At 41.7% G+C, this 27,946-nt stretch overlaps 1 protein-coding gene across 1 annotated transcript; it reads left to right on the top strand.

The window, feature by feature from the left end:
* The first annotated feature begins 1 nt into the window (after position 1).
* Positions 2–27,767, top strand: LOC310930453 (serine/threonine-protein kinase WNK1-like). Its single transcript, XM_083893453.1, has 28 exons — positions 2–64; positions 1,515–2,735; positions 10,273–10,445; positions 10,944–11,164; positions 12,798–12,955; positions 14,058–14,146; positions 14,226–14,445; positions 14,565–14,666; positions 14,826–15,177; positions 15,288–15,451; positions 15,873–15,950; positions 16,326–16,361; positions 16,765–16,896; positions 18,189–18,265; positions 18,352–18,514; positions 18,716–18,832; positions 18,987–19,100; positions 19,754–19,802; positions 19,901–20,044; positions 20,184–21,184; positions 21,285–21,359; positions 21,594–21,713; positions 21,865–22,192; positions 22,283–22,451; positions 22,558–22,751; positions 22,861–23,001; positions 23,090–23,319; positions 24,773–27,767. Exons 2-28 carry the CDS (start codon positions 1,962–1,964, stop codon positions 25,157–25,159), a joined length of 5,808 nt encoding a protein of 1,935 aa, XP_083749579.1. The 5' UTR covers positions 2–64; positions 1,515–1,961; the 3' UTR covers positions 25,160–27,767.
* Positions 27,768–27,946: the final 179 nt, after the last annotated feature.

Here is a 27,946-nt window from a genome sequence, read left to right as displayed (position 1 = left end):
ACCGCCGCGTGGATACATTTTCAACGCCGACGATCGTCAGCTGTGTTGTGGATACAATCTTGAGGTTGGTCCCCTGTCTTGTCTGTCTGCCACCCGGCACCGCTCGAATCTCGTTCGGTCTCTGTAATGCTAAAGTTGTTAGCAAAACCTTACTCGACAACCAAGAGCTTTTGACTGGTGACACATTGTCAGGCACCGGTACATTTTGTGTGGTGTGAGGGTCAGTCAGAAACGAGAAGTCGTCGTGAACCAGCTATTCTCAAATATATTTTACACTGCGTAGTAACCAACCAAGCGCCAGTGTTGTTAACCCTTCGTACGACGTTAAATTGAATGGGGCAAATGGGTGGTGGGTCTAGTTTTGTAGGCCTTCAGTAAGACCCGCTTAGCTCACGGTAGCGAGCCAGTGTAGCACTGGCGCCATTTGTCACTGCTTGGTAGCTCTCCAACCGGCGTCACACAGGTCGAACATATCCGGCATATAATATTAATTACTCGGGGGGGTGGAAGCTGAACTTGAATACGGCCGAGATGTTAATTAACAGGAAATGGTAATTGTGAATGGTAATAGACGTGTAATAATGGCAGTGTTAGATTAACGGCATACATTTTTTGTAGCAACAGGGTGGGATGTACTAAAACAAGAGGACGTGAAACGGAATTCATTCATCGCTGGTTAACGTCACTCTGGTTAAGGAGCAGCTAATGGCAGCTAACTCGCTAAGTGCTAGCTGTGCTCGTTAGCAGGCTAACAAAGAACCACTGCTCCTCCTTGCTTTGAATGGTCAACGATGGCGTATCGGATGACTGTGGTGTCACGTTAAAAACGCGAAAGAAGTGGGTACGTTCGCTTGTATCTGTACATTTGATTTTGCGATGTCGTCTGTTCAATTTAACGAGGCTATTGCCTCAAACGTCGCCTGGTTTGGTTCTGTCATTGTGGTTTCTTACGCTGCTAGTGGCTGCACCCATACGTGCCAGGGTATAGATCAGTAATAATAATATAAATAAACATACAAACGAACAATTGTAATATTGAAGTGCAAACTATTGTAGCTGTTGTTGAAGTGTTTGTAGGTTTGTGCCGCATTTGCCTGTAGTGCACGGAGATGCAGACGTTTCAATGATTGCTTTAGCTTGTGTCCATTAACTTATTATGTAGCGTTGTATATGATTTAAACCTAAAGCTGGATTTTGAGTGCAGTACTCATGGAGGCAAACATGTACCCTACTGCTACTGTGCATGACACGTCCTTCAACACCAAACCCTATCAGATTTTCACTTATCAAAAATGTGTCACAAAATCATGGTGCTCCTGACATGCAGTGTACTGTCTGAAGAGCCGCATGTGTTGGATGTGCTTAAGTGTAAAGTAATCAAACTTTATGTATACTGTAAATTCTATTTGTGAACACTTGGGCTGCTCTCTTACAAATCTTGTTGACATTTTACATAATACTGGTTACTTTCTGAAACAAGTCAGACAGCTTTTGTTTTCTTTTTTCTGTTGCAGTGATACTGGACTGGAACATAACTGGATTCTTTTACCGCCCTGCCATCACCTTTGGAGCCTGTTGTTGATTGTGTGTACAAATTCCTCACCGATGGTTCCATATGATTGAGAATACCTGCGCCCAGAGTCTGACAGAATGGATGGTGTGGACCTAAAGAGACTTGTGAATCAACATCAACAGCACTCTGTGTTTTGTTGCAGAGTTAAATCTTTTCCCATTTACAAGAGAACACCTCCAATCTTACACCTTCACCCTCTGCACCGTGTGTGTATGTAAGGTAATCCCTGAGCAGTAAGATAAAAAAGGTCAGGGATAGAAATTGACGTTCTATCTTTTTAAAGAAACGGGTAAATATAAATCTATAAGCCTGTGGGATGGACATGGAAATATCCTTATTTTAATTATTTCAATAAGTGTTCCGCCTTACTCTTAGTGTGGGTGGTGGGATGTCGGAAAAGCCAGACGACAAAATGGTGAAGTTCCTGGCTCCCCCTCAGAAGAGTGGAAATGGCCCCAGCTCTGGGTCAGATTCAATGGTGAGTGAGTGCCGGCCGACAGAGGTGAGACGACGGCATCACACCATGGAGCGTGACAAGTGTAACCCCGAACACCGTTTCTTGCGCCGCAGTGTCATCAGTGATTCTAATGCTACAGCGCTGGCCCTCCCTTTACCCAGCAAGATCCCAATCCCTGTACCTCAATGGGTCCAGTTACAGGAAGCCGCTCCCCAACGGCAACAGACAGTTGCTGCTCATTTGTTGCGAACTGATAAAATTTTAAATCAAAATGAGATGTCCGTAGATCATGGAAGAGGAGAAGAAAGAAAAGACATAGAAATAGCCAAGGTGGATGTAGTGCCTTTGGAGCCTGCCATTGTACAACATACCTGTGATGGAGAGGTGGTACAAGCGTCACAATCTGTACCATGCCTAGGAAGGGAATTGCCAAGTCAAACAGAGAATGACAACATTGCTGAAGTGAAAGTACATCATGAAGAAGAGGGTGAGGACTCAGCCAGGGCACGAGCAGAGGCAGAGCAGAGAGAAGCTGAGAAAAAAGTGGAGGATGACATTGAAGAAGCAGAGACCAAAGCAGTAGGAACATCACCAGATGGGCGTTTCCTTAAGTTTGACATAGAAATTGGACGTGGCTCCTTCAAGACCGTCTACAAGGGCTTGGACACTGAGACCACAGTGGAGGTGGCTTGGTGTGAACTGCAGGTATGAAATTGGAATAACCTTTATTATAATTTACCCTGCCGTACAACCATTGCAGTGTACTCCCATGACACGTGAGCAGTTATGAGTAACTTTCAGGTTTTTTTGGGGTTTATTAGTCACCTTTAGTGTGCTCATCACAATTTGAAAAATTCAAAAAAAAATCAAAAAAATTGTTACTCATAACTGCTCAGGCATGAAGAGTAAATTAAAACAACAATTACCTTTCATGCAAGTTACCTGAGAAACAGCCACTGCTATTTCATGAGATTTCCCTTTTGAGTGTTTCACATTGTCTGCTTAACTGTATTTCTAGTTTGTTTATTCACCATTTTGTATTGTTTGGCAAGCTGCAGTAAAAGTAAAAAAAAAAACACCCACTCAAGACATTGGCAAAATGACAGAAACTGTCAAGGCTTGTTGAATAAATATTTGTAACCCGGATTAGATTGGAAGTAGACTTTTTTTTTTTTTCCTTTTCATTGGGAGTGCACATAATTGACGACTCCCTGGAAATGATGTTAAACTCTAAAACGCCATTCTGATTAAGTGTTTCTTCTTTAATGCACTATTTTAATGGAAATGTTTATTTAAGAATTGTATCTCTGCTGTCCGTTCTGTTGAATCAGGTTTACTGCCCATAGCAAAGCTTGACCTCATTCACAACATGTGTTTGCTTTAACAGTCACACTTTCACCTTGTCATGCGAGGCATAGGCCTCATGACAGCAGCCAGAGCTACACATGCACAGTGGTTTCAGAACAATGTGAAGGCAGAAAGCACATGCCCCTCCCCCCCACACAGAGCAAATCATGCGCATGCTCAGTTTTTTCTGCTCCGAATGCTTGTGTGAATGTAAAATGGGTCACATTCCTGATAGAGGAATCTCCTGTGTGAGACACAGCAGGCCGGTTGCCTGCCAAGGCCTGTTTCTCAGTCCACCCCAGAGCTTTCTATCTTTCTTGACTCATTGCATTTCCAGCAGCTGCTAGTTCCATCAGTATACATACTTCTGTCTTATTTGCTTTGAAGTTAAAGCACTTTATTTATTGCTATTGATTTTAACATGAATAGAAAGTTGTCGACAATTAGCTTCCTTTTTTTTACTTGACAGTGGTTGCCTGTGTTAACCTATTTGACTACATTAATGGCAAGATGGCATATTGTGATGTCAAATAATGGGGAAGTTCAAACTTCTCCCTATTACTATTCATTAACTTGTATTAAGGATATAGCTCATGATTGTGGATGGGTGTGACATTTGATGAATACTAAGTTTGTTTATTGAGTAAATTAACGGAAAATCTGGACATTAATTAGTATATCCTTATGATTTCCTGTGACAGACTGTGGATCAGTTTGGGAAAAGGAAAAATGAAAATCCAAAACAAATTCTACCACATCTCTTTGTTCACTTAGCTTGTAGAAAATGATTCCCTTAGAACATTGTTTCTACTCTGGGAGACCAATCCAGTAGAAAAAGTGGATTCTTACAGTTGAATGAGAACCAGCTTTGTGTAAAATGCTTGTGGTCTGTTCTGAAATATGACCATGTAACCTGACACTCCAATTCCGCTTCATTCCTCTATCACCCCTTGAGTTTCAGCGCTAGAACCAGTTCAGCTGCACAGAAGCTTTTTTAAAAGCTGTCTCATGATCACTCAAGGGTTATCATATTTCCTGTATCTTAAGGGCATATTAATTTTTTTTATTAGTAAGTGTTTTCAATATGGTTTCATATTCGGCTGCCCTGAAATGCTGGATGAAAGCATTTCTTAAAATGATGCTGTGTTTCTGGAAAACATTTTCAGAACGAAAAAGATAAAGATCATGGTGGGAAAGTTATGTTTCCGTGTGGATAAGGCTTTGGTGTCGGCTTGGACTAACGGCAGAACTGTATGCTAATGAAACCAGTCTGACGGGTTTTTCCTCTCAAACCTTTAAATCTCGCTCAAACATTACAAAACTTTCCAGGCCAACACCTGCAGTCCTGTGAGGCACTGTCCACACTAAAATGTTTATCTTCAGTTGCTCTTATAATTTCTAGAAGTCTGTACACTGAGAAGTGTAATGCTGCCCCCCAGTCCAAAGTTCTTATTCAAAGAACATTAACCTTAACTTCACCTGGTGTCCACAGTACTCAAGCTTTCAAACCCCTGATATTGAGAACTGATGCTTTCTTAGTTTGAGATTTTCAGGGTTCCGTTGGCCTTCACACATCAGAAACCTTTCAGAGCTATTTATTCACACACTTATATTTTTTTGAACTTGTATCCAGTCAATGCAGCTTTCACATTAGTGCAAAATTCATAATGTATGTTGTTGGTGATATGACGAAAAGTATTCAGAAACAAACAAGGACGGACCTTTCTGAAGTGATAATGTTTAATCTCCTGAATCAAGCAAGCTGTCCTTTTATATAGTGAAGGTGTGTCAAAATACCCCTCCTAATTATTTGCAGTTTCATGCTATTTACTCATTTCTCCTTTGATGTACAAAGGTCTTTAATCCGAAGAGGAGAAATTGGACACAGATAGCATTTTCTTTTTGTATGCACCACATCTTGACTACCAGTGTTGAATGGAAATTATGTACCCAATCGCAAAACTGAAAATCTGCTTCCCTTTTATAGCAGATTTTTATATAACCTTTTTATATACAGCATATGCATACCCAGTGTACATAATTGTCATGTGACTTGTTTTACCTAAAGGTACTCTTGTACTTTAGGAGATTGCTATGGAAAGCAATCTCAAAACTGTTAATTCTGGACCAGTGTCTAACTGTCAGAATGACCAGCCCTCATTGCCTTCTTCAAGCTATGTCAAAATCATGGCTAAAAACTGAAGCAAGTAATGTGTAAATGAATTGGCCCTGGCTTAGACCGATGGGCCATCTGTCCACAATCATTTTAGAATTCCTAAGCGTCCACCCTTTTTTTTCACCCACCCCTGAACCCGCACATTTGTCTCGGATCTCACATTTCAGGCATGCCTGAACAATAAGTAGGTCACCACAGAAAGGAAGTTGAGGAAAACGGTGGCGCCTCCCCCTTTTTGCTCACCAGTCCATCTTCAACCGTGTCATCTCCACACTCATTGCCTCCCCACCTCCCTCCCCCCAAGTACTAGCTGAGGCCAAAGGTTAAAAGATGAGGAGAACCCCACGTTTCCTTTAGAAGTTTTAGAACTAGTGGTCCAGCTGGCTGGTGACACATGCTTAGTGTGACATGCTTATTCAAGTACAAGAGTGACTCATCTGTAATTGTCTACGTAGATTCTCATCCAGGTCATAGTTATCTATAAACACATCGTTTTGGATGATCATCTGTAATTCCTCTTTCATCATTGGTAGTCTTTGAATTCACAAGGTTTTTTGTTAGCCACATTTGGCAACAGATGTCACCTATAATTCAAAGAAATCAGCAGTTTAACATCTTGCAAAATATTGTCGCCTATACGGTAAAATTCCATAACCAGAACAACTACAAATCAGATTAACCCAAAACAATGTTTTAGTCTGTTATTTAGTTTCCCAGCACATGTTGTCTATTGATTGAATTGATGAGAAGCCACAGCTCTTCATACTTTTATCAGATCCTGAGTTTATCATTAACTGTAAAAGTTTTTTTAAAAGTTTAAAATGCAGTGATCATTGTGGGACGACACCATGTAACTTGTACTGAAATCTGTTTATCACCATTCATTTTGTTGTTGTTACTAGAACCTTTATTAACCCCTGACTCCATTTCACTGTTGATGTCAACTGTAGAGCAGCAACCCAACAGAGCTAGCCCTTGACGTCTCACAGATTATTTTCAGTCACTCTATCTTAGTGGCATTAGGTTATTTATGATGGCCTTTGCAGAGAAGTGGCATATTCTGCTTTCCTTTGGTGGTACTGTTGATAGGTGGCTTAAGATGTGTGTCACATTGGCTGGTCATAGAATGTCCACATAATACTGGTGTTTGAGGACTAAATTGAATGTATGATCCCGTAAAATCTTTTTTTAATGTTCTTTATATAATTCATTGAAATCAAATGCAATAATATGCAGCACTGTTTATTGTGATAATTCAGGCTTGACTTTCAACTGGCTAAATACTGAGGGTGTGTCAGTGACCTGAATCGATTTCATAACTGTATTGTGCTCCAATTGTCTACTTTGGCTGTGGATTGTTGACAAGAACACTTGTGTTTGTGTTTGGCAGTCGATGTTTAAGAGGCAGACAGGAAAGACGAGGATTAATTCTGGCCGGTAGCTGATAGGTGAGTCAGGCTGGGTGCAGCCTGAGAGAGCTCGTCATAGCAACAGTGTCTTAATCTAAAATGGATGAAATAAGAAAATGTGTAACTAGGACTGCAACTCTGAGTGGCAGCGAGAGCCACGCATGATGTGGCATCCTGTGCTTTTTTCTTGGTCAAATAAAAATCTACTAAGCCTGCCAGTATAGTCCTAATGTTATTTTAACATCAGACATTTAACCTCTGTAATGGGATGAAGCCACTGGATAAGTACGCATGACATGGCTGACACATCCTCTTGGCAACTGACAATTTAAAGAAAAATAGACCAGCTCACCAGTCAGAGCAGCTATGCTTTTTAGGAGGCTGGGTAGGAGCTAAAACCGAGCATTTCAGACGAGGTGAAAGAAAAACGTGGGCCCAGTTTACCATTATCTTCAAGTGTAGGGTCTGTGCTTCAGCCTTGGTTGCTATAGCAACTACCACAGGGGAAAGGGCCATCTTGTATCCTTTCAGTGTCTTTACAGTTATCCTTAGCTATTGTTTTTAGGGTGTACTTGCAAGTGTCATGTGATTCCTAATAATGGCCAATGATGCAATGAAGGGAAAAGTCCCTCACAGTCAACCAGTCAGTCAAGCAGCTGTGCTTTAACCGCAGCTGCTGTCCCCTCCCTTTAAGAATATGATACAAAGTAAGAAGACCACATTATCTTTATAATTTAATAGTATTTCCTAATGTGTTGTCAGACTGTCCCAGCTTGTCTTGATGTTCAACCATCAATTTGGTCATTATCGATTCAGATAATTTTATCTAAATCTTAAATTTGTAACCAAGCGTTTGTTTTGGATTTGTGGCAATAGATTGACATGTGACCAATAACGCACATGACGAATTACTTTGTGACTCGTGACAGATAAAGATGGTCAAGTGTATCTTATGATTGCAAGATAGTAAATCCCTGAAAAACTCGACAGTTGACCCAACATAGTTTTGTTGTACCAACAGATACATACGTTAACAAGTCAAAAGAAAAGTGTTCAGCAGCTTCATAGGAGAGTATAAATGGCATCCATACTACGATTTGAAAATATATACATATCCTTATATACTGCCTATAGGCCTAGTAGGCACTGGACTATACTTTCCACATTTCTTGTCTGCAAATAGTGTCTACATGTTTCTGCATGGGTGTCGATGGTTGCAGATCTACTGTTGCTGTTCGATGTTGATGGGAGATAAAAATTAGAACATTTTTGGAAATTCTTCTGAGCTCTGCGTGTTTGTCATTGTATGTTGCCCTTTGATGGTCTGTTGACCTGTCCAGGGTGTGTCCCCCTTTTCGTCCTATATCAGCAGTAGAAGATAATTAATTCTGTAACTGTTGTCGAGTACAATTAAGCCACCAATTGGATTTTCTTAGAGAAATGAGATTAAAATATTATGTAAGAATGTGTTTTCACAAATTAAAACAAAAGTTCCCTAATTTAATGAAGGAATGAATGGACATTGGACACAAAGATTAAACGGGTGTTTCATATCTTAAAGCTAATGTAATCTTGACTGGATTCAACTTGTAAACGGAAGACATTTGTTTTTAAAAGGTTCTCAGTATGCTGTCATTAATAAAGTAGTTCAGTATGTGTGGGGGTTGGTGTGCTAGGCTTTTACTAGGAAGTCTGAGACCATGACTGGTGCATATTTAGCATGACTTTTTCACATGGTGTGTGCAGAAAGACAAAAGGGGAGCCACTACCCCACATGATGACTACTCTGGAAAGTAGGTCAGTTCGTCCAAGTATGGAGTGGTTTTTCTTGCTTATGATTGTTTGCGCATTTCTCTTCAACTTTTCATTTTCTGCAGCCGTCTCCAATATATTTTCTTTGTATGCCAGTCACTGGAAATGTTTCTATCTTCTGCTAACAAACACACAAAGCAAACACTCCACAGGGCTCCAGTGCCCTGAATTTCCTGGACAACATGGCTTATAGCCAGGTCTCTGGGATTTCCAAGGAAACTAGACAGTTAAGGTTTTCACTGTACTTGCCCAGCCTGATATGGATTAGCTGCTCTGTAGTCATGCATGTTAGAAATGTGGGTCATTCACTGGGATTACTCAAGGAACTCAAGGGGGGTGGTTGTACATATTCCAGATTTTTTGTTAATGTGCCAAACCTACAAAAGGCATTTCTACCAGTCCCTATTTATGCATCTGTTGTATCATGGGAATGTTAAATCCCACTGTGCACACTGCTAGCAGGCCTTCATACATTTGACCCGGATAAACCCATCAGCTGCCAGACTTTGTCAAATTGTATTATCCATATCTTTTTTTCAGAAAACTGGCTTTGATAAGCACAATGTTGGCTTCATATTCTAATGCAGTATCTGAAGGGCCAGGGCAAAAATAATCCGTATGGAGTCTGAATTACCAGAGTGAACCATGCAAAAAGGCATAATTAAAATATTTTTGTGTAGTAAATATTGTCAAAACCCTGCTTCAGGTGGTTTACACATACAGTACACATGTGGTATAACATACATAAACCTTCAGAACGATGTGTGTATAATTTTCAGTCATGCTGTGGCTCTTTTCCTATTTTGGTTTGCTATGAACTTGGGATAAAACTAGATGTGTTCCTTTCGGGTCACAGTCATCTACTAGAGAGAATGGTACACATCCCTGTTTCCCCAAGCTGTGTACTTATACTTGTAGTGTGTACTTACAAACTTACATCTCGCACTAATCTGTGTACACACAGATATGAGCTACTGTGGAGATGGAACTGTTGAACCTTCATCAACCAAACCTGGAATGTCAAGTTGACTTGTTTTATATACATGGATGTATTCAGATGCTGTGGAGAGAAATGAAACTTAACATAGCCATTCATTTTTATAAATAGCAATAATTGTACGCCAAAGTTCTGGGAATGCCAGTTTGAACAGGTGGGTCTTGATCAATGACTTGAAGGTCTGTAATGAGGCAGTGTTGGGGACGGGAAAAGATGGTAGGGACAGCAGTGGTGAATCTCTCTTAAAACTGGGGTGCCACCCGAAACCTGTCTTTGTTCTTCTTTTTCATGTCGAGCTTTATACAAGACATGCTTGATTATATACATGAGTTACCTTTCAGGTACATCATTCCAATCCAAATGCCAATGATCACAGTCAATACAACAAAAATTAAAGTTTGATACCCAACACCAGTGCCTGTTAGATTTTTATAACTCAGAATTAATCTGTTGCCCCGTGTGGTGTGACATTTTCAAATATTTTCTTTTTGTTCTCCGCAGGATCGTAAGCTGTCAAAGACGGAGAGGCAGCGCTTTAAAGAGGAAGCAGGAATGTTAAAGGGTCTGCAGCATCCCAACATTGTCCGCTTTTATGACTCCTGGGAGGGACCCTCCAAAGGCAGGAAGTGCATTGTTCTGGTCACTGAACTCATGACTTCTGGTACACTCAAAACGTGAGTCTCTGGGAAGAAAGAAAGAGCCAACAAACAATAATAAAGGATTTATTGTAGGGCTGGGCAATCATTCAATAGCAATATACATTGAGATAGGATTTTCTTTCTTATCAATATAATCAGTGATTCAGTTTATCAATATCATGCTTTGTGCAAATACGCTTACACACAAATGTATCACAATTGCGATGATTTGTTTGCTTCACATATACACAATGTGTGTGTTTGCTTTCTGTCTATAAAGAAGTTTAAAACCAAAATGAACTGGTTTCTTCAACCCTACCTCTGGAGCTAAGTCAATGTTTAAACATGTGACATTTTATCGTGACAATCATGGATATGGACTGATCTGAAACGTGATTTCATATCGTATCTTAACTCTTTATATATACAACATACACTATGGCTATAATATTGTTGTAGTTCAATGTTTATTGAGATTGTTTGGCCAAAGTGGATGAGGTTTTATATAAATGATGAATGTCTGTTTTCTTTTAGATACCTGAAGCGTTTCAAAGTGATGAAAATTAAAGTGCTTCGGAGCTGGTGTAGACAAATCCTCAAGGGGCTTCACTTCCTTCATACTCGGACTCCCCCCATCATCCACAGGGACCTGAAGTGTGACAACATTTTCATCACTGGCCCAACAGGATCAGTGAAGATCGGAGATCTGGGCCTTGCCACACTGAAGCGTTCATCTTTTGCCAAGAGTGTTATAGGTATGAACCTAAAGTCATTTTAATTTTCTGGTCCCTGTCGTACTCTGGGTCAGTACCTTTTTCTGAAGTCATGATAGTCTGTTTGTATAAAGTATGTGTTTTTCTTTGACTCGTTATGCTGACGATGTGGTGAAAAACAGACCACAGCGTTTCAGCTGTCTCTCAAACCACAGCTCAAATGGAGGCCAGATAATGTCATAATTTTAGGCACATAACCACAAGGCTTTCACTCTTTGTGCTCACACAGTTTTGATCATTGTACAGAATATTTCTGGTCGATGTTTCTCCAAAAATATTTTTTTCCAGGCACCTACTGAATGTAAGTAGCGCCTAACATTTCTCGCACTGTTAAAGATCAATATCATTATTATTATTATTATAATAGTTGTTATGCCTTCTTGCAGGCTAACGTGGCCATGGCTAAAGGTATGGCCGGCCCTTACTTCTGTTTTAGACTGGTCTTTGTTCTGTGGTTTGGAAATATGTGGTCTGTTTGCCAGTTACACCTGTAATATTAAACATCTCTTTCTATGGGTTTGCCTCAACAGGTGTTTTGCCCCTAGTGTTTGTCTCTTACTGTCTTTTAAAGTATTTGCAGGACTGCAGAATGTTTTTGCTCCATCTCTGTCCAGGGAGCTCGTCACACTTTTCTCTCTGTCAGACTTTTGTTTCTTGTTTTTTTTTTTTTCTTTTTTACGTTCACATTCTTAGGTATGTTTTTAAAATGTAGGCTCTAGCCTCAGCTGTGCCCCATTCTGCTGTTTGGAATGAATAGGGTACTGCTGGTCATTGAGTAAGTATGAAGTTTTATGGGCCTGGTAAGTCTGACAGTGTGCTGTAACACACATCAATTTAAAAAAAACATTTACATTTGAATAACCAAATCAGTTTTTCTGTGTAAGACCTGAAATTGAATGTAAAAATGATCCATTAATGGAACAGACTGATGTGCATGAACACACTGCTCAACACCGTAACTAGCTATGGAATCTGCTTCTCTCAGCCTTGACCATAACAGTTTCCTTCTGCAGGCCAGGAAGACACGGTAAGTCAGACTTCGAAAGGTAAGTCTGCTATAAAAGGAAATGTCAATGTGGGTGTAAGGTAAGGTCTTGACAAAAGTTATTTCCATAGCTAGTCATGTTTCTCTCATAGAAACTCTTGGGCATTCCCTCAAACATATTACCCTGTATACCGGCCTTGCCGTTACTCTCAAATGCCTCAATTTAAATCCAATGTTTGAAGATTGAAAATAACATTTAATGTTCAGTTAGTGAACAAGTGTGTTCTGCACATTGGTGTCCTCAGTCACATCCTTGTATTGCAACATGTTAAGGTCTTACACAGACAAACACGTGCCTTCGTCTCTACAGTCTCACTGAGCCCAGCTTCTCCTTCCTTTTTTGTTTTCTGTCTCTTTTTTTGCTTTCCTTCCCTTTTTCTTTTTTTCTCTCTCTTCCAACTTTCACCTCACAGGTTCTACTCCAGGAGATGTCTGCAGACTGGTCACTCTTCTCAACCTCCTCTTCCTCAACCCTTCAGGGGTTAGAGGAGCAGAGGGGCAATGGGTTGTGAGAACCCCACTCAATCAGTAAGGGAGTTCGAGAGTTCTGAATAGTTGTTTTGATTTAAGGTACCCCTGAATTCATGGCGCCTGAGATGTATGAGGAGAAGTACGACGAGTCAGTGGATGTGTATGCCTTTGGAATGTGCATGCTGGAGATGGCCACCTCAGAGTACCCTTACTCAGAGTGCCAGAATGCTGCACAGATCTACCGCAGAGTTACCAGCGTAAGTGTTCTTTTCACCATCCATGTCTCCTCTGCCCTGCCTTCACCTCTTCCTATGTGCCAAGAAGGCTAGTGTCCCCCTCTTGAACCTTTATTTTAGTTCTCGCTGTCACTTCTTTACAAGGGTTATTTTGCATGTGACAGTATTTTAGATATTTACCTTATTCCTGTTTCTCGTGGGTGACTGCCCTGTTTAAAACGCATACAAACATACACAATCTTTCCGCGAAAGCATGATATGTACATCAACAAGCCTCTGGTTTGTTTTTGTTTTTCTATCTATATTATGGTGTATGATGTGTTGGTTAATCGTGGATGATTGATAAGATCCTGAACAAGTACAGCCTTGTTTCATGAGTCAGTCTTGTGATCATGACTGCCATAGAAAAGAAAGATATTTTCAGTATTATTCATACAGTTCATACTGGTTCAGCTTTTTAAATACATTGTTACAGATATGATTCATACACCACTCATGTATTTACAGCTCATAGAATAGGAAGCCCAATCTTAAGTGCCACAGTTTATCATCAACTGCAAAGCTTTCATAATGAATTCCTACTGCAGATTAGAATAGACACGGTTGCCTCAGTTGAGAAGCAAAGTGCTATTGTGTTGCTGAGCATACATTAAGTTAGTGTGATATCCTCTTGTTTCACAGTCGTAGTCCTGGGGGAGATAGTCTGTTCTTCCTATTTTCCTATTACACCTCAGCTGTTCTGCACTCATTCATTCATCGTCATCCATTTTCCTGTCGCACCAGGGATTTTCCTGTTGCTATTGGCTCCATTCATCATCTCTCACCATCCATCCTCTGCCGACTTGTTCCCATCACTTGACATTATGTACAATATATGAATGCCACCACACAGAATTCATTCCATCCTATTTATTAATTGATTTAATGTAAAACAAAACTCTTAAAACCAACCTGCTCTACTTACAACCTAGAACAAATTTGAAAGAGGATTGCAGTTAAATAAATCAGAATATGTTGGATATTCATGTGGCTTTCATGTAGCTTCCCTGATCTAAAACTAGGTAATAGCCAAAAGAAAAATGGGAAGAACCATTCTCATTTTAGGGTTCTGTGTTTCCCTTAGGGGGTGAAGCCAGGCAGCTTCGACAAGGTGGCCTTCCCAGAAGTGAAGGAGATCATCGAGGGGTGTATTCGCCAGAACAAAGATGAGAGGTCTAGAAGTTATGAGCACATGAACGGGTCATCGTGGTCACCAGGAGATCATATTTGCTCACTGGTCTCTTTTCTTTAGGTACTCAATCAAGGACCTACTGAACCACGTATTCTTCCAAGAGGACACCGGTGTGCGTGTGGAGCTGGCAGAAGAGGATGATGGGGAAATGCAGGCGTTTAAGTTGTGGCTGAGAATTGAGGATATTAAGAAACTCAAGGGGAAGTACAAAGATAATGAAGCAATTGAGTTTTCTTTTGACCTCAACAAAGATGTCTCTGAAGATGTGGCTCAAGAAATGGTGAATTTAACTTTTTTGTATATTAAAAGGAACATTTCTTTAACACTGACATTCATTTGTGTATACCACACAACAAAATGGAAGGTCATCACGATCACTGACATTCTACTTTGCTGTAGGTCGAATCTGGTTATGTGTGCGAAGGTGACCACAAGACCATTGCGAAGGCCATTAAGGACAGGGTGTCTCTGATCAGCCGCAAGAGAGCTCAGTGGCAGCAGGTGTGTCCATATTGTTGTATTTTTGTGTATCATATTCTTGTCGTATATACCATTGTATGTCATTCAAATTTCTATTCAAGTCATAGGATAATATAATTGTGCTCCAATGTTTACATGGTCTCTGAGATTTTAATACTTTTGATGCTGGTTCTCTTAAAGGTCAGAGAAGATCAAGAGAAGAGAAGGTTAGAAGAGGAGATGCAGAGTCAGTTACTGCTTGCGCAGCAATCAGGACAACAATCCAGCACAGAGTTGCCTCAGCCAGTGCCTCAGTCTGCTCCTTACATCTCTCCACAACCAAACCAACACAGCACACAAATGTCTGCTCAACCTGCATCACAGCAGAGCCTCCAGACTTCTAATTATTCAAACACTTCTCAATCAACCTCACTGACTGCCATGGCACAGGGGGTCCCCTATATCCCCCAGTCAACGGGACAAGGTGTGACCACCATCCAGCCAGAGTCGGAGGAGATAGAGATTGACCAACAGCTACAGCACACTGGAGGAGGTTTGTATCGGTTGACTTATGGTCTGAAACACCCGCAGCTGTTCTCAGACGTTTTGAAAGTTTAGTGCATGTAACTTTTTCATAAACTAAAGCTTAATTTTTCTCTGCAGCTGTTTACACAGGAGACCGATTGCCTAGTTCCTCCATCCTTCCTGATGCTCAGCCTCTTCAGCCTGGAGTTTCCTACAGCTCTGCTCCCTGTCAGCACCTTCAGCCGCAGGTGTCTTGTGCGCAGACACAAAATGAACAAGTGCAACAGCAGCAACTGTCAGTGGTGAGTCATGACGGGCATAGGACGTGTATTAATCAAATTGTATTCACATGGTATGCCTTCCTTAGAATCTTAAACATGCGGTTTAATTGCATCTTATTAACTTACTACTTGATTTGAATCCACGATGCACTGCATCCTCAAAATGGTAGTGCTTCTCTCACCAATGCTAAACATGCCAACTCTCATAGCTGGTTGATATAATGCCACTCCTCACACACAGCTGACTGAAGAATCATCTGTGTCCACATCACAGTGCGTCTTAGAACCAATATTTTTTAACAATCTTAGTGGACAGGAAAGTGACCTCTACAATCATGCTATGTGTGCTCCTACACCACAATGTCTTTGATTACTCTCTACCACTTTATTTTCTTCTTTGCCTTATTTTCACCATGTTTTGTTCTTTCTCTTTGTGCACAAGGCTCAGTCCCAGATGCAAGGTGTGCAGCCAGAAGTTCCAGCGGCCACTAGCCAGGCTGTTCCTGTGGCACCGACACAGGTATTTGTTTTCCTATGTGTCTTACTAACCTTTAAAGAGGACCATAACACAAAAGAAAATACATTGTTTCACTGACCTCGGTTAAAATCAATCGACTCATTTGCCCGTGACAACACATTGACTAAGATGGAACACACCTTGAGTACACGTGTACAGTATGTCACTGCAGTGAATGTGAGTGAACTTTAATTGGTCTGATTCAGCAACGCCATGGTTTAAGATGGTGTTTCAGCTTTGAAAGACCACAGTGTAAGCATCTGCTTCAGGCAGCTGCATTAGAAGCAGCCGAGTGTTCCAAGTTTTTCCCCTACTTACTTTCCTTTTTTATATTCAGATTTCCTTCTCTCACCCTGTGTTATGTTTTGTTTCTTATAGTATGGAGTTTACTACCAACCATCGTTCCCCCCTCAGGTAGATAAAATGTCCCATTTTCCTGTTGCCACTTTTAAACACATCCACAGGCTTTCAGATATCATGTTCTGGGATACAAAATAAATGTCATGTTTTAATTGGTCTTGTATCTTTGTGGTAAGTTTTTACCCGGTTACAGGAAGATGGTTATTCACACCAAAACATAGGCTCATTTAGAACTTTGAACTTGCACTGTGGTGTGTGATCTTAAATGTCAAATGTTCTGGTTATTCCAGCCATGGAATTAAGCAGGTAAGTAAGTACATTTAGCTCTGGGACAAAGTCAAAGTGGGAAAAAAAAACATTTAGGCCTTTGTCTCATTGTGTCATTGCATGTGTGGCATTTTTTATCTCAACACCATGTATTTTATTCTAAAGATTCTGCCACTCTACTTTCTTTTAGATGTCCAACCAGCAGGTGATGATGCCTCCATTATCATCGTCCTCTCTACCCCAACAGCAACAGTCAGAGAGCAGTGCCCCAGTTCAAAGCTCCACTGTACCACACACACACACTGGAGTCCTGCAGCCACAGGTGAGACACACACCACCAGTGCTCCTATGCATCTCTGTTTCAGACTAAATTGCATGCAGTAAATTGGTGTTAAACTCAAAAATTCCACTGTCTCTTGATGATATGAAAGTATCATTTTCGAGCTGTCTGTTTTTACATTTCTGTGTATTTCAAAATCTCTTTTCTCTTAATTTCTTTTACGACTCTTATTGCTGTGGCTGCTGTCTTCTTTTTTTTTCTCTACACCCTTCTGCATGCTTCTTATTCGTGCCTGACTCTTAGTCTTGGGCCAATGAGCCAAGTCCTCCTGTCCTGTCTCCTCCACTCAACGCAGAGCATCTTTATTTCCTCTATCAGGCCTCGTGCCTCTCTGTTGTGCAGGTACTCTAAAGAGCAACAGTGTTTTGTGTGTATGTGGGTCAGGTGTGTTTTTCTTCATGAAGTAGTTATACATTCAACTGTTTATTAGTGCGTCATAAAGCATCTGTAAATATGAGTCATATCAAGGCAGCACAAGTTCACGTGGTCTGTGAGAGAGCACAGGACAATATTTGCTTTCACATTTAGCCTAAAAAGCAATTTGTACATTTATATAAATTCATATCCGCCTGGTTCCTCTGTGAACAGCTTTTCATTCTTCCAGTGGGTATAGGCTATGTTCTTGGTCATTTTTAACCCAGTAAGAAAATTACCAAGAATTGATAACCTGTGTAGCCTGTGTAAACACATCTAACATTCAAATAAACACTGCAGAGAGAAATGGCCACATGGAAGGACAAATCATAAAGTGGTACCAATCAACTATAGTGGTTGTGTTCTTTGGTGAGAGCATGTTGAGTCAATGAAACTATGGAGAAAAAAAAGACATGAAGTGAGGTTTGTTGTTCAATGTTTCATTTCCTCTGGCAATCACGTGATAGATCCTGTTAGTTTTCAACAGCGTAACCAAGACTCTTTAGTGTCTGCCTCGGTTTCTTTCTTTCTTTCTAGCTTTTGAAGCTGCGGTAGTTCTTCACATGGCCAATCACACCAAAGACAAACCAAAACGAGCTTTATTTTTAGCATATTCTCAGATCTGAATAATGGCGTCTCCTGCTGTATCTGATACAACACATTTCACCAGGATTATTTGCTCCATCTGGTGGATGGTCTGGTTTAAATTGTCACATTTGCTGTGAATTCATGACCAGAATAAAAATATAAACAATCTTTAGTTAGCTGGTGTAAGATATTAGAAAAATTGATGATTAAGAATTATATTAGTATTTGACATGAAGTGCTTGATTTCTGACTTCCTTCCCCCCCCCCCCCAGGCTCCTGCAAGTGTATCTCAGTCAACACCCGAACAGTCAGCAGGAACTTTACCTCTGCTGCCACAGTCTGTAGAAAGGTGAGAGGGAAGCCTTTTGTTGCAAGTGGTTTCATGAGCACCACTCCACTTGACTGATGTCTCACGTGGATTCATGTCTCTTACAGCTGCCTGTCGGATGCAGCCTCTGGTCTAAGTGACGGTAATGATGGAAGTTCTACATCAGGAGGTCGCCATGAGGGGCGCTCGCTAAAGCGGCACCAGAGGCGATCCGTGCGCAGCCGCTCCCGCCACGAAAAGTCTGCAAAGGCCAAGCTGAATGTTCTCAGTGTATGTGATCCTTTGTACTCTTTCCTTGTGGTCCATCATAATCCGAAACTTTTTTTTTTTTTTTTTTTTACCTGTGCATGTGTGTTGTTTTTAATCAAAATACACACCCTATGATAATACTGACAACTATTACACTTGTTAATGTATGTGCATAAAATGATCTCACTGACATGTCTGGTAACTCGATGAATGTTTTTGCAGATCTCTAATGTGGGTGACAGAGTAGCAGAGTGCCAGCTGGAAACTCACAACAGGAAGATGGTGACCTTCAGATTTGACCTAGATGGTGATAATCCAGAGGAGATTGCACAGATCATGGTAGTAGTTTGCTGTTTTGTGCCACTGAACAATTTTGAAAACATAACATCTCTGTAATGCACTTACCTCAGTCAGTTGCAGTCACCGTTATAAAGCCGTTCTATGGACCACTTTTATCAGAAATGTAGTTGAACTGTTCTGTTGTTTGTTTCAGGTTGAGAGTGAGTTCATCTTGGAGTGTGAGAGAGAGTCCTTCATCGAGCAGGTCCGGGAAGTCATAGAAATGGCTGATGAGAAGGGAGAGAGGATAAAGGAAGGCTTTCCTCAGGTATCAGTCAAGTTCACATCTCCTATTTAAGTAATGGCCATTATTTTTATTTGAGCAACTTGAAATGGTTCGCTTAAACACATGCAGTTATTTGAAGTACCACAAGGGGAAACTTGTAAGCTCCACTGTATTCAAATATTTTAATGCTGCATGTGTTGGTTAGGTCCTACTGATGCTGGCTTTCGTCATAATGCTGTGTGTTGTGATTGTTACGAGGCATTTTGGTCACTCATGTTTGAAGCTAACTTAAGTCAGCTAATGGCCTACAGTCATTTCTCAGCAAAGCAGAGATAACGGCAGTTTACTGGTTATTGCTCTCTTGGTAACAGTAACATTAATTTGGCAAAGCTCTTAAAGAACAGTGCATCAGTTCAAATGTATTTTATTTAACTATTTCTTGATCTGATCATTTGAGTGTCGCCTGTTGAGACAAAGTTAATGCACATATCTGTGACTGCAACAACAAATGATTTTATAATATCCCTGGTATTGTAATGTGTAGTAAATTTGTCTTAAAAATATGTTCCTGATCTATGATGCAAGAAAACATCATAACATGACATGACATTTTCCCACCCCTACCTCATTATGACTGCATTCATCCTCACTTGCTGATGTTAAAGAATTAACCATCCTCACCTTTCCCTTTGCAGATGAGTGACCTTCAACAGCAGCCTGAGCTGTCAATCCCCATGCTGCCAGGTGAAGCCGCCTTTCCCCAAAAAATACACTGTTCATTGTCAACTTTCATGATGTCCTCCTGCTTCATAGCTCTCTCTTTTGTCTGAACTTTTTGTCAGGTATTTCTCCCAGTACAACGGCCCAGGTAGTGCATTCAGCAGGACGAAGGTTCATAGTCAGCCCAGTGCCAGAGTCTCGTCTTAAAGAGCAGTTCTTTGGAGCTCCTTCAGCTAATAACTCTTTTGGAGATGAATTTGCCCCTGGTGAGTGAACAGTTATTATTCAAGGTGGAAACTATTGATGTTTTTGTCTGTTTTGTATGACACATCTGTTTATATTAGGTGTCCATTTCATTTAATGTCATTTTCATGTACAGTAATCTCTTCCTTTTACTTTTTCTAGCTCCCCCTATAACGTTGGGCCTTTCTCTGTCTGCTCCATCTGGGCTCCTCCAGCAGGCTTTAAGTAACATGAAGCAGACTCGTGAAGAGAGAGCCAACACCCTTGAGCCCCCTGCTGCTGAGCAGGACCAATGCTCTGTCCCGTCCACTGAGCCTGGACTCGGCCCAAACTCTAACAATGTCCTGGCTCCTCCAGAAGCTTTAGCTTCCACTGCTAGCCCTAACTTTCCTGCCACATCTACTGCAACATCCTCACAACCTGTGAAAGTCTCCCCTCCACCTGTATCCACCCAGTCCCAAACACCTGCTCCAGTCATCAATGATCCCAGTCCACCCCCCCAGTCTTCTCATGAAACACCTCCCTCTGAGCTTCCATCAGCAACCACCATCCCTCCTTCAACTACCACCATTTCACCTGCATCAACACAAAACTCTGTCCCTGCAGTTCCTGGGCCTCAGACTAACAGTAGCTCTGTAAATGTTTCTTCTGGATCTGGTGCTCCATCTAGTTCTGGTAGTGGCAGTGGTAGTTATAGTGCTGTCCCTGCTTCAGAGCAGCAGCCTTTCAATAGTGCTGTTACAGCTTCTCAGCCTGTGAATTCATCCATCCATGGAGCACAACACGCACCTCAACCCCAACCTCCCGCCTCATCAACCAATCAGAGTCAGGTCCAAGTACAGCCTATAGAGTCAGAAGGGGCTGATCTCCAGTCAAAGAATGCTGGTAGAGATGACATCCAAGCTCTAGATAAGAAACTACGGTCCCTCTTTAAAGACCAGAGTTCTGCATCCTCTGCATCAATGGATCCCAGTCAGAACACGGGGACCTCCTCTCCTACCCCGGGGACTGCTTCCCCGCCACCAGGAACTGTCATGGTGCCTCCATCAAACCTTTCGCTCTCCTCTGGGGTACAAGGTGTCCTTGGCAGCACAACCACCCCAGGACAGGGTATTACCCCATCAGGACATTCACATACCCCTCCGATGAAGCCCAGGGCACAGGTTAGTGAAAACTGCAGCACTTGAGATAAACAATGAAACCAAAATCTGGTTTGTTGCCACACATTCATATTTTGACCTCTGTTTTTCCTTTGACTCTCAGACTTTACCTACTGGTTTTGATCAAGCTGCTACACCTCCCTCTGACATTATACCTCCATTTCCTGGACCAAATCAGGTGAGGTCTACATTTTCTCTGCATATGTGCCATAACCTGTGCGGTTACTTCTCCGCACAGGTGTTTTGAGCACATTGTTTGTTCTAAGTGTACAAATCGTACAACCAGTGGTGTAAATGCACAGAACAATGGTTTGCAGTAACCTTTTAGTTCCTTGAAAAATGTTTCCTTATATTGTGTGATGGAAATGCACCCTAAGACTGTTCCTTAAATCCTGTTTGTGTGACTCCACAGTCGCATCAACCACTGGGTAATTTGGATGCACAGTTAAGGAGAGCCCTGAGCCCAGAGACTGTTCAGGGTGGAAACAGAGTCCAGCCTCCAGGAGCAGGTTTCACTCTGGGACGTTTCCAAGTAAGTTTTAGACACTGCGTTAAATCGCTGTCTTTAATGCAGGGCGACATTAACCTTCGTTTGGAAACTAAATTCTGCTCTTGAAACACCTGCTGTCTACACGACTTCACTGGGCTCAATTTATTAAAATAACCTTGTTCTTCTTTCTCAGGTTTCTGCTGCCACAGATGATTCATCCAGCAGCATTCCCGATCCCTCCAACGTAGTTTCCTCTTCCTCCCTCACACCATCCTCTACCACCTCTTCCTCTTCTTCTTCCTCCTCCTCCTCCTCACCCTCAAGTCCAGAAAATACACTCCACAGGTCGTCGTCGTTGCCCAAAGTTATTTGTGAAACAGACAGCATAAATGGAGCTTCATCTTTCTCCGCTGATCCTGTCAGTCAGCCCACGACTATTGGGCGTTTCCAAGTGTCCACAAGCAGTAATGCCACATCTGAATCCACCACTGGCTCCAAAGTGGGACGGTTTTCAGTCACAGGTGTGTGCCAAGTTCCCAGCAACTTTACATTACACCTTATGCATCAAACATTGTCATCTCATATGAGATTATGTGTTTGATTTCCCTCAGTAACTCCAGCAGCAGGCTCTGGTCCATCCCAGGACTCCACTCAGCAGAACGGGCCCTCGTCCTCATCCTCTGAGCCCCACAATGCTCACAGCCGTTACAGCAGTGACAACGATGACTCTGAGACTGAGGACGTGGCTTTGCAGAAAGAAATTAGCCACCTGAGAGAAAAGTATGCCACACATCAGTAGATCCATTTTATGATACTACCTTTACTTAACATCTCAGAAGACATTTTGTAACATCCTGGTGATTTTTGCCTTTCTTCTCCCGCTCAGACATATGAAGGAGCTTCAGGTCTTACAGTCTCGTCAGAAGGAGGAGATCGAGTCTCTGTTTGTCCGCATAGGAAAAGAACCCCCCCCTTCTGTCTTCTCCCCTGCTGTGGCCATGGCTGGAGGTCGACGTAGGCTGAAAAGCAAGAATCATAAATCTGCCCGCAGCAGTGGCCAGCCCAGTCCCAATCACTCTGGTAAACACGCTGATCTGACAGCAGTTTTCAAATCGTAAAGACGCATTCAACTCATGCTTTATCAAATACCTATCCTTTTAATATGAATCAAATTTTGTGCTGTGGCCAGGATCGTCTCCAAAGCACAGTTCCCCCTCTCCATCAGAAGCTTCGGAAACTGCGATAGAGGCATCATCACAAGCAGTCGGCAGATCAGACCAACAGCTACGATCCTCTCCGTCCATGCCCAGCCTCAGTGGCTGCTCCACAGGTATGTGATCTATCTCGGTGAGCTTCTTGAAGTGATTTCCTGATTAAATTTCCTTCAGTCTCACCTCACCTGGCTTCTCGTTTCCCAGGACCAAGTGGATCCAGCGTCAGTAACGGTTCAGGTCACTGCCAGAACCACACTTCTTCACTGACCCAGGTGACTGCAGCTGCTGCTTCTGGCTGTCACACGCAGAAAGGCAAAGGCACCTTCACTGATGACTTTCACCAACTGGTGGATAACTGGGCCAGAGACGCCATCAACCTGTCCCAGTGCAAGAGAGGTCCTAAAACTGGAGCACAGACGGTACTGGGACATGATGTAAGCATTCACTGTTTTCTTTAAATAATGTAAGAATCTTTCTCATTTAGCGTTTGATGACTTAGTGAAGTAGTGCAGGTTTTTACAGTGTGGTTGTATGAGGTTTGGATACATTATCAACATTGACTAGACTGGCCTGGGAGTAGGAAGTCCTGGCTGCTGGCACTGACCAAAGTCTTGCAAAAGGTTCATAATAACATTTGTGCCTGCTAGATATTCCAAAAAGTCTGGTCTGAGGCCCCTGGTAGACTGCAAAGCTTCCGCAAGTGGGCCATTAGATAGTATTATTTAATAGTACCTTATGGTTTAAATAGATCATCTTCTGTGAACTACAAATGGTTTTTATATATGCACTTAATTGCAACAAGGCCATGTATGTAGATGAAAATAATTTGTCATGTCTTCTAGATTATTGTATGTTCTACTCATTCACTTCCATCAGCTGTTTTAAGACTGATGGAAGACATGGCTGTAATTTTCAGGCGTTAGATTAAGCTGCAGCATTCCTCATTTTGGGAATGGCTGATCTACAATATGTCTTCGGAATATCATCACCAGTTCTGTTGGATTTACTTAAATGACAAAAATGAGTCAACAGAAGAGCTGCAGCTCCAGCTCCTGAGTGGAGAGTGAGTGCTTCACAAACATCATTTTGCAACCAGAAACGTCCAGTGGTGAGAAAAAATGAGCAGTCATATTATGAAGATGTCATTGACTTAAGCAGACATATATTTTATTAGGTGAGCCTTTTGTTGTTTGTTATAACACCACTTGTGTTATAAAGCTCCTTTTCCCCAGTAGTGCGACTCGCCTGACACGGCACAGTTCATTTGCGTTTCCATTAGTGATAGAACCTGGTACCTGGTACTTTTTTTTTTTTTTTTTACTACCTGCTCTGCCACGGTTCCAGTAAGCTGAGGCAGTACTATACGTGACATCATCAGAGTGCCATCACAGGAAGAAGCATGAGCAAGACGTCCGACATGAGCGAACAATGTGGAACTGACTTAACAATCCTAAAAATGTGGGATAATTTCCAACAATTACCAAGGAAATGTGTAAAATCTTATAATTTAACAGAGACATAGAGTCTGGTGTATATGACAACACTGCTGAAAGCCTGCAATCGCGAGCAGTGAGCCGCATGACAAACCCTGCCACTGTATTCAGTGACTGTGCTCACTAGTTTGTGTGTGTGTGTGTCGCATTTAAAACAAAGTCACGGCAGTTTCATGCAGCCGTGCAGTGATGACTCTGCCCACGTTGAGGAGGTACGACATTGTAATTGAAAACCAAGCAAACCGTGTGGAAGGGGAGCTGGGACCATGTAGAGGAAACGCAGCACAGTCATGTGATTAGTCTGACTCCTAGACAGGTCCACAAATCAGTCTTAATAATGTGTATTTATATGACGACATATTCAGGGTAACAATTTTCTTTCTCTCTATGACAGCTGATCCCTCCACCCAACATGGGGCGTAAATTCTCTGCTCCAGGTTACCTCTGCCCAACACTTCCTACACCTTCCAGCACCACATCCACCACCAACACTCACCTTAGCAGCTCAGGCAGTCCCTCTGTCTCTCTGGGGCCTCGTACAGGCTCTCTGGGCCCAGTTCCCCAGGGGTTTGGATATGCCGCTGCTCCATACAGTGCTTCTCAGTGGGCAGGACCCACAGGCACAAGCCAGGTCAGCATGCTTAATCCTGCACAGCCACCATCACAGTACCAGCCTCCTACAACAGCCTCTGTGTCCATGCAGCAAGGCTACCACATGGGAACCACGCCTGCGCCTCAGAAATCAACCAATCACGGAGGACCCAACCTGAGGCCTACGTAGCCCAGTCAGAGCGGAGAGACGGGACAGTCGTTGATCGAAAAACCACTAGCTCTCTTTGCAGCTTCGCCGGCTGTGTCTCATGCTTCTTTTTTTTATTATTATTTCTTTTATTATTTTGTGTAATGAGTGGACTTGTCCTCTCAGGCAGAACAAAATCTGTTATTGGAGGGAGAGTGCAATACACATCCATGGCACAAAGAGTGTCACACTTAGCCTGCCATTAGCTGTGGATACGAGCTGTGACGAGTTAGTTGGTTGTGTCTGGTGATGTAACGACCCAAAGGCAGAACCAAGATCAGCCAAAGATGCTTGCTTTTTTTTTTTGAGAGCAGACATTGTCATGTGATCCCTTTTGAAGAAGAAGAAGAAGAGGAGGAGGAAGTGGGAGGGATTCTGGGTGATATCCACGCTGGTTCTGACGTAAGGCTGAACTGGCACTGCAGAAAGTTGAGTTAATTACTCAACAGCAGACACACACACACACTGTCCTGACAAAACATTGACCTGGTTCAGTGAGTTGGGGGTGGTAGGTTGTGTTGTGATTGAGACTGTGAGTGTTGGAGTGGGACAGTTAGCATCGTTAGATGTGTGGTGGTCATTGAGTGCAGCTGTTGAACTAACAGTAACTAAGATGGACCATGGCAGCCGCTGTATCACGGTCATCGATGGGGGAGAGGAAAGACGTAGTAAGTTTGTCTGGAGTGTAAAGGATACGGTTGGGATGTGAAAGATTGGCAGTGGCTACCTATTAAGTAAAATGCAATAATGGCAAAGATTAGATGAACTGTCCTATGTAACCGTGGCCTTAATCCCCAAACACATTGAGACATGGACTTTGTACATAGATCTTTCTTCACTGGGTTATGATTCCATGTTCAGCATATTTATGTCCTTGTGAGAGTCTGGTGTCATTGTGTTTTCAGTCATCTCTGTCATAATCTGACATGAAGCAGATGGATCTGTGACGCAACATTGTCCTGGTGTTAAGCACCTTTCAAAGTTTGAAATTGAAGAGGTGATGCTGCTGTAGATTTTTTTTTTTTTTTTTTTAAATATATGAAGCTGTTGAGAATCCTTAGTTAATACATGAAATCACTTAGTGCTCAGCAATGAGCAGTTTATAGTCTGTATCTTACAAACAGTTTTGGTTCATAGTGTTTGTGAGTGTGGGGAGCACGGACTCCTCCTCCTCCTCCCATGTGTTTACACAGATAATATCCATCACTAGATGAACTGGTTAGTAGTCAAGTCACATTATAACATTTAGCCTTCACCACTTAACTCACAAGTGTCTGGGGTTTTCTGTCTGTGGTCTGTTTTTGTATGCGTTATTTAATAAGACAAAACAAATGTTCTTTATGGACCTGTATTCAGCCATCAGATTTTGATGTTGTCTCACTGTAATTACTATTAAAGGTTGTTAAACAACATGTAGTTAAACGAATATAAAAAAAAAAGAAGTGCAATTGCAGGGTTGTTGTTATTGGTATTCTACTCAGCTCACAGGGCGAAATCCTGTGGTTTATTAAGCTCTTATATCTATGACTGCCCTGCCCCCTTTTCTATTATATTGTACATATGTTCACGTGAGGTAAATGCTTTCTTTCATGTATTGCTCAGTCACTAAGAGAATGCTTGTGGTGATCCATTCTACACACACTCTGACCTGTAAACATGAGCAACACTTTAGTGCCTTGCATCCTCCTTAATGATGAGATCCAGATCCATTTAGTCCTGTATCTGTGGCTGTACTGCAGAAAACCAATTCACTTGACCGTAAACACAACGCGACGCCCAACTCGAGAGGAAGCGCAGGACTGCAGAGCAAAAGAGCACACACCGACTAATGTGGAAACACTTTGTTTACTCTCCAGTTACATTTGTGTTGGTCGTGTTCATCAGCTGTGAATTTCTGTTTGGCTCATTTCTATATGGTTTTGGCTGACATTTGTTTTTTTGTGGATTTATTGTTTAACTGTTTTCACTGAAGCATTTGTTTGTGCAGCGAATGAGCTGTGTATATATATATATAAAGTTTAAAAAAAAGTCACGCCCTCACGCTGGCTCAACTACTCTGTCACCACGTCACACGAGTGCCATGTCGTCATTGTGACTCCTTTGCCTGCTTATAGATTGGACAAATAGTAAAACTTCTCTAGAGAAAAAATAAGTTACTGCAATGCAGAATATGCAATGTTCAAAGTTTTATAAGACTGAGGGGAAATGGAAACATTTGCATGCTGATGAGGGTTGTTACTGACTTCAGTGTTTTTGATATTGGAAAAATAATTGTGACCTTTTTTTTTATTATTATTTGCCTTGCTGAAAGTCTTTGCCAATTGCCATTTATCAAAATCACAGACGCAACTTTAAAATCAGATTGTCAGCATGATTCCTGCATGCTGGCTTCACTGGTGTTTCTAATGACAAATGATACCTGGCCACTGTACAGCACAAGCTCACAACCAAGCCTAATGTGTTACCGTGTAATATCAGTCATTGTCATTGACCTCCGTCCACAACTGTGAGGCCACCAACACGCAGTAGTATCTGTTGAACTCTGATCCCAACATACAGACTTAATGTGATTCATCTGTTTTGTGTATGTTTTTCCACATTGTACAAAATGTAAAAACAAATAAAAATATTAAAGCACTTGTCATGCAGACTTGTGTAATTAAATCTGTATTTGTAAGTGAATAACTCAACATTTATTCAGATTATTCACTGGGCAGCGTTTGGTTAATTAACTTGTTAAAATGAACACTCCAGCCAACTGACTAATGT

This window comes from Microchirus variegatus (genome assembly GCF_963457635.1).
Source record: "Microchirus variegatus genome assembly, chromosome: 8".
Taxonomy (NCBI): domain Eukaryota; kingdom Metazoa; phylum Chordata; class Actinopteri; order Pleuronectiformes; family Soleidae; genus Microchirus; species Microchirus variegatus.
This window is presented reverse-complemented; position numbering and strand designations above follow the sequence as displayed.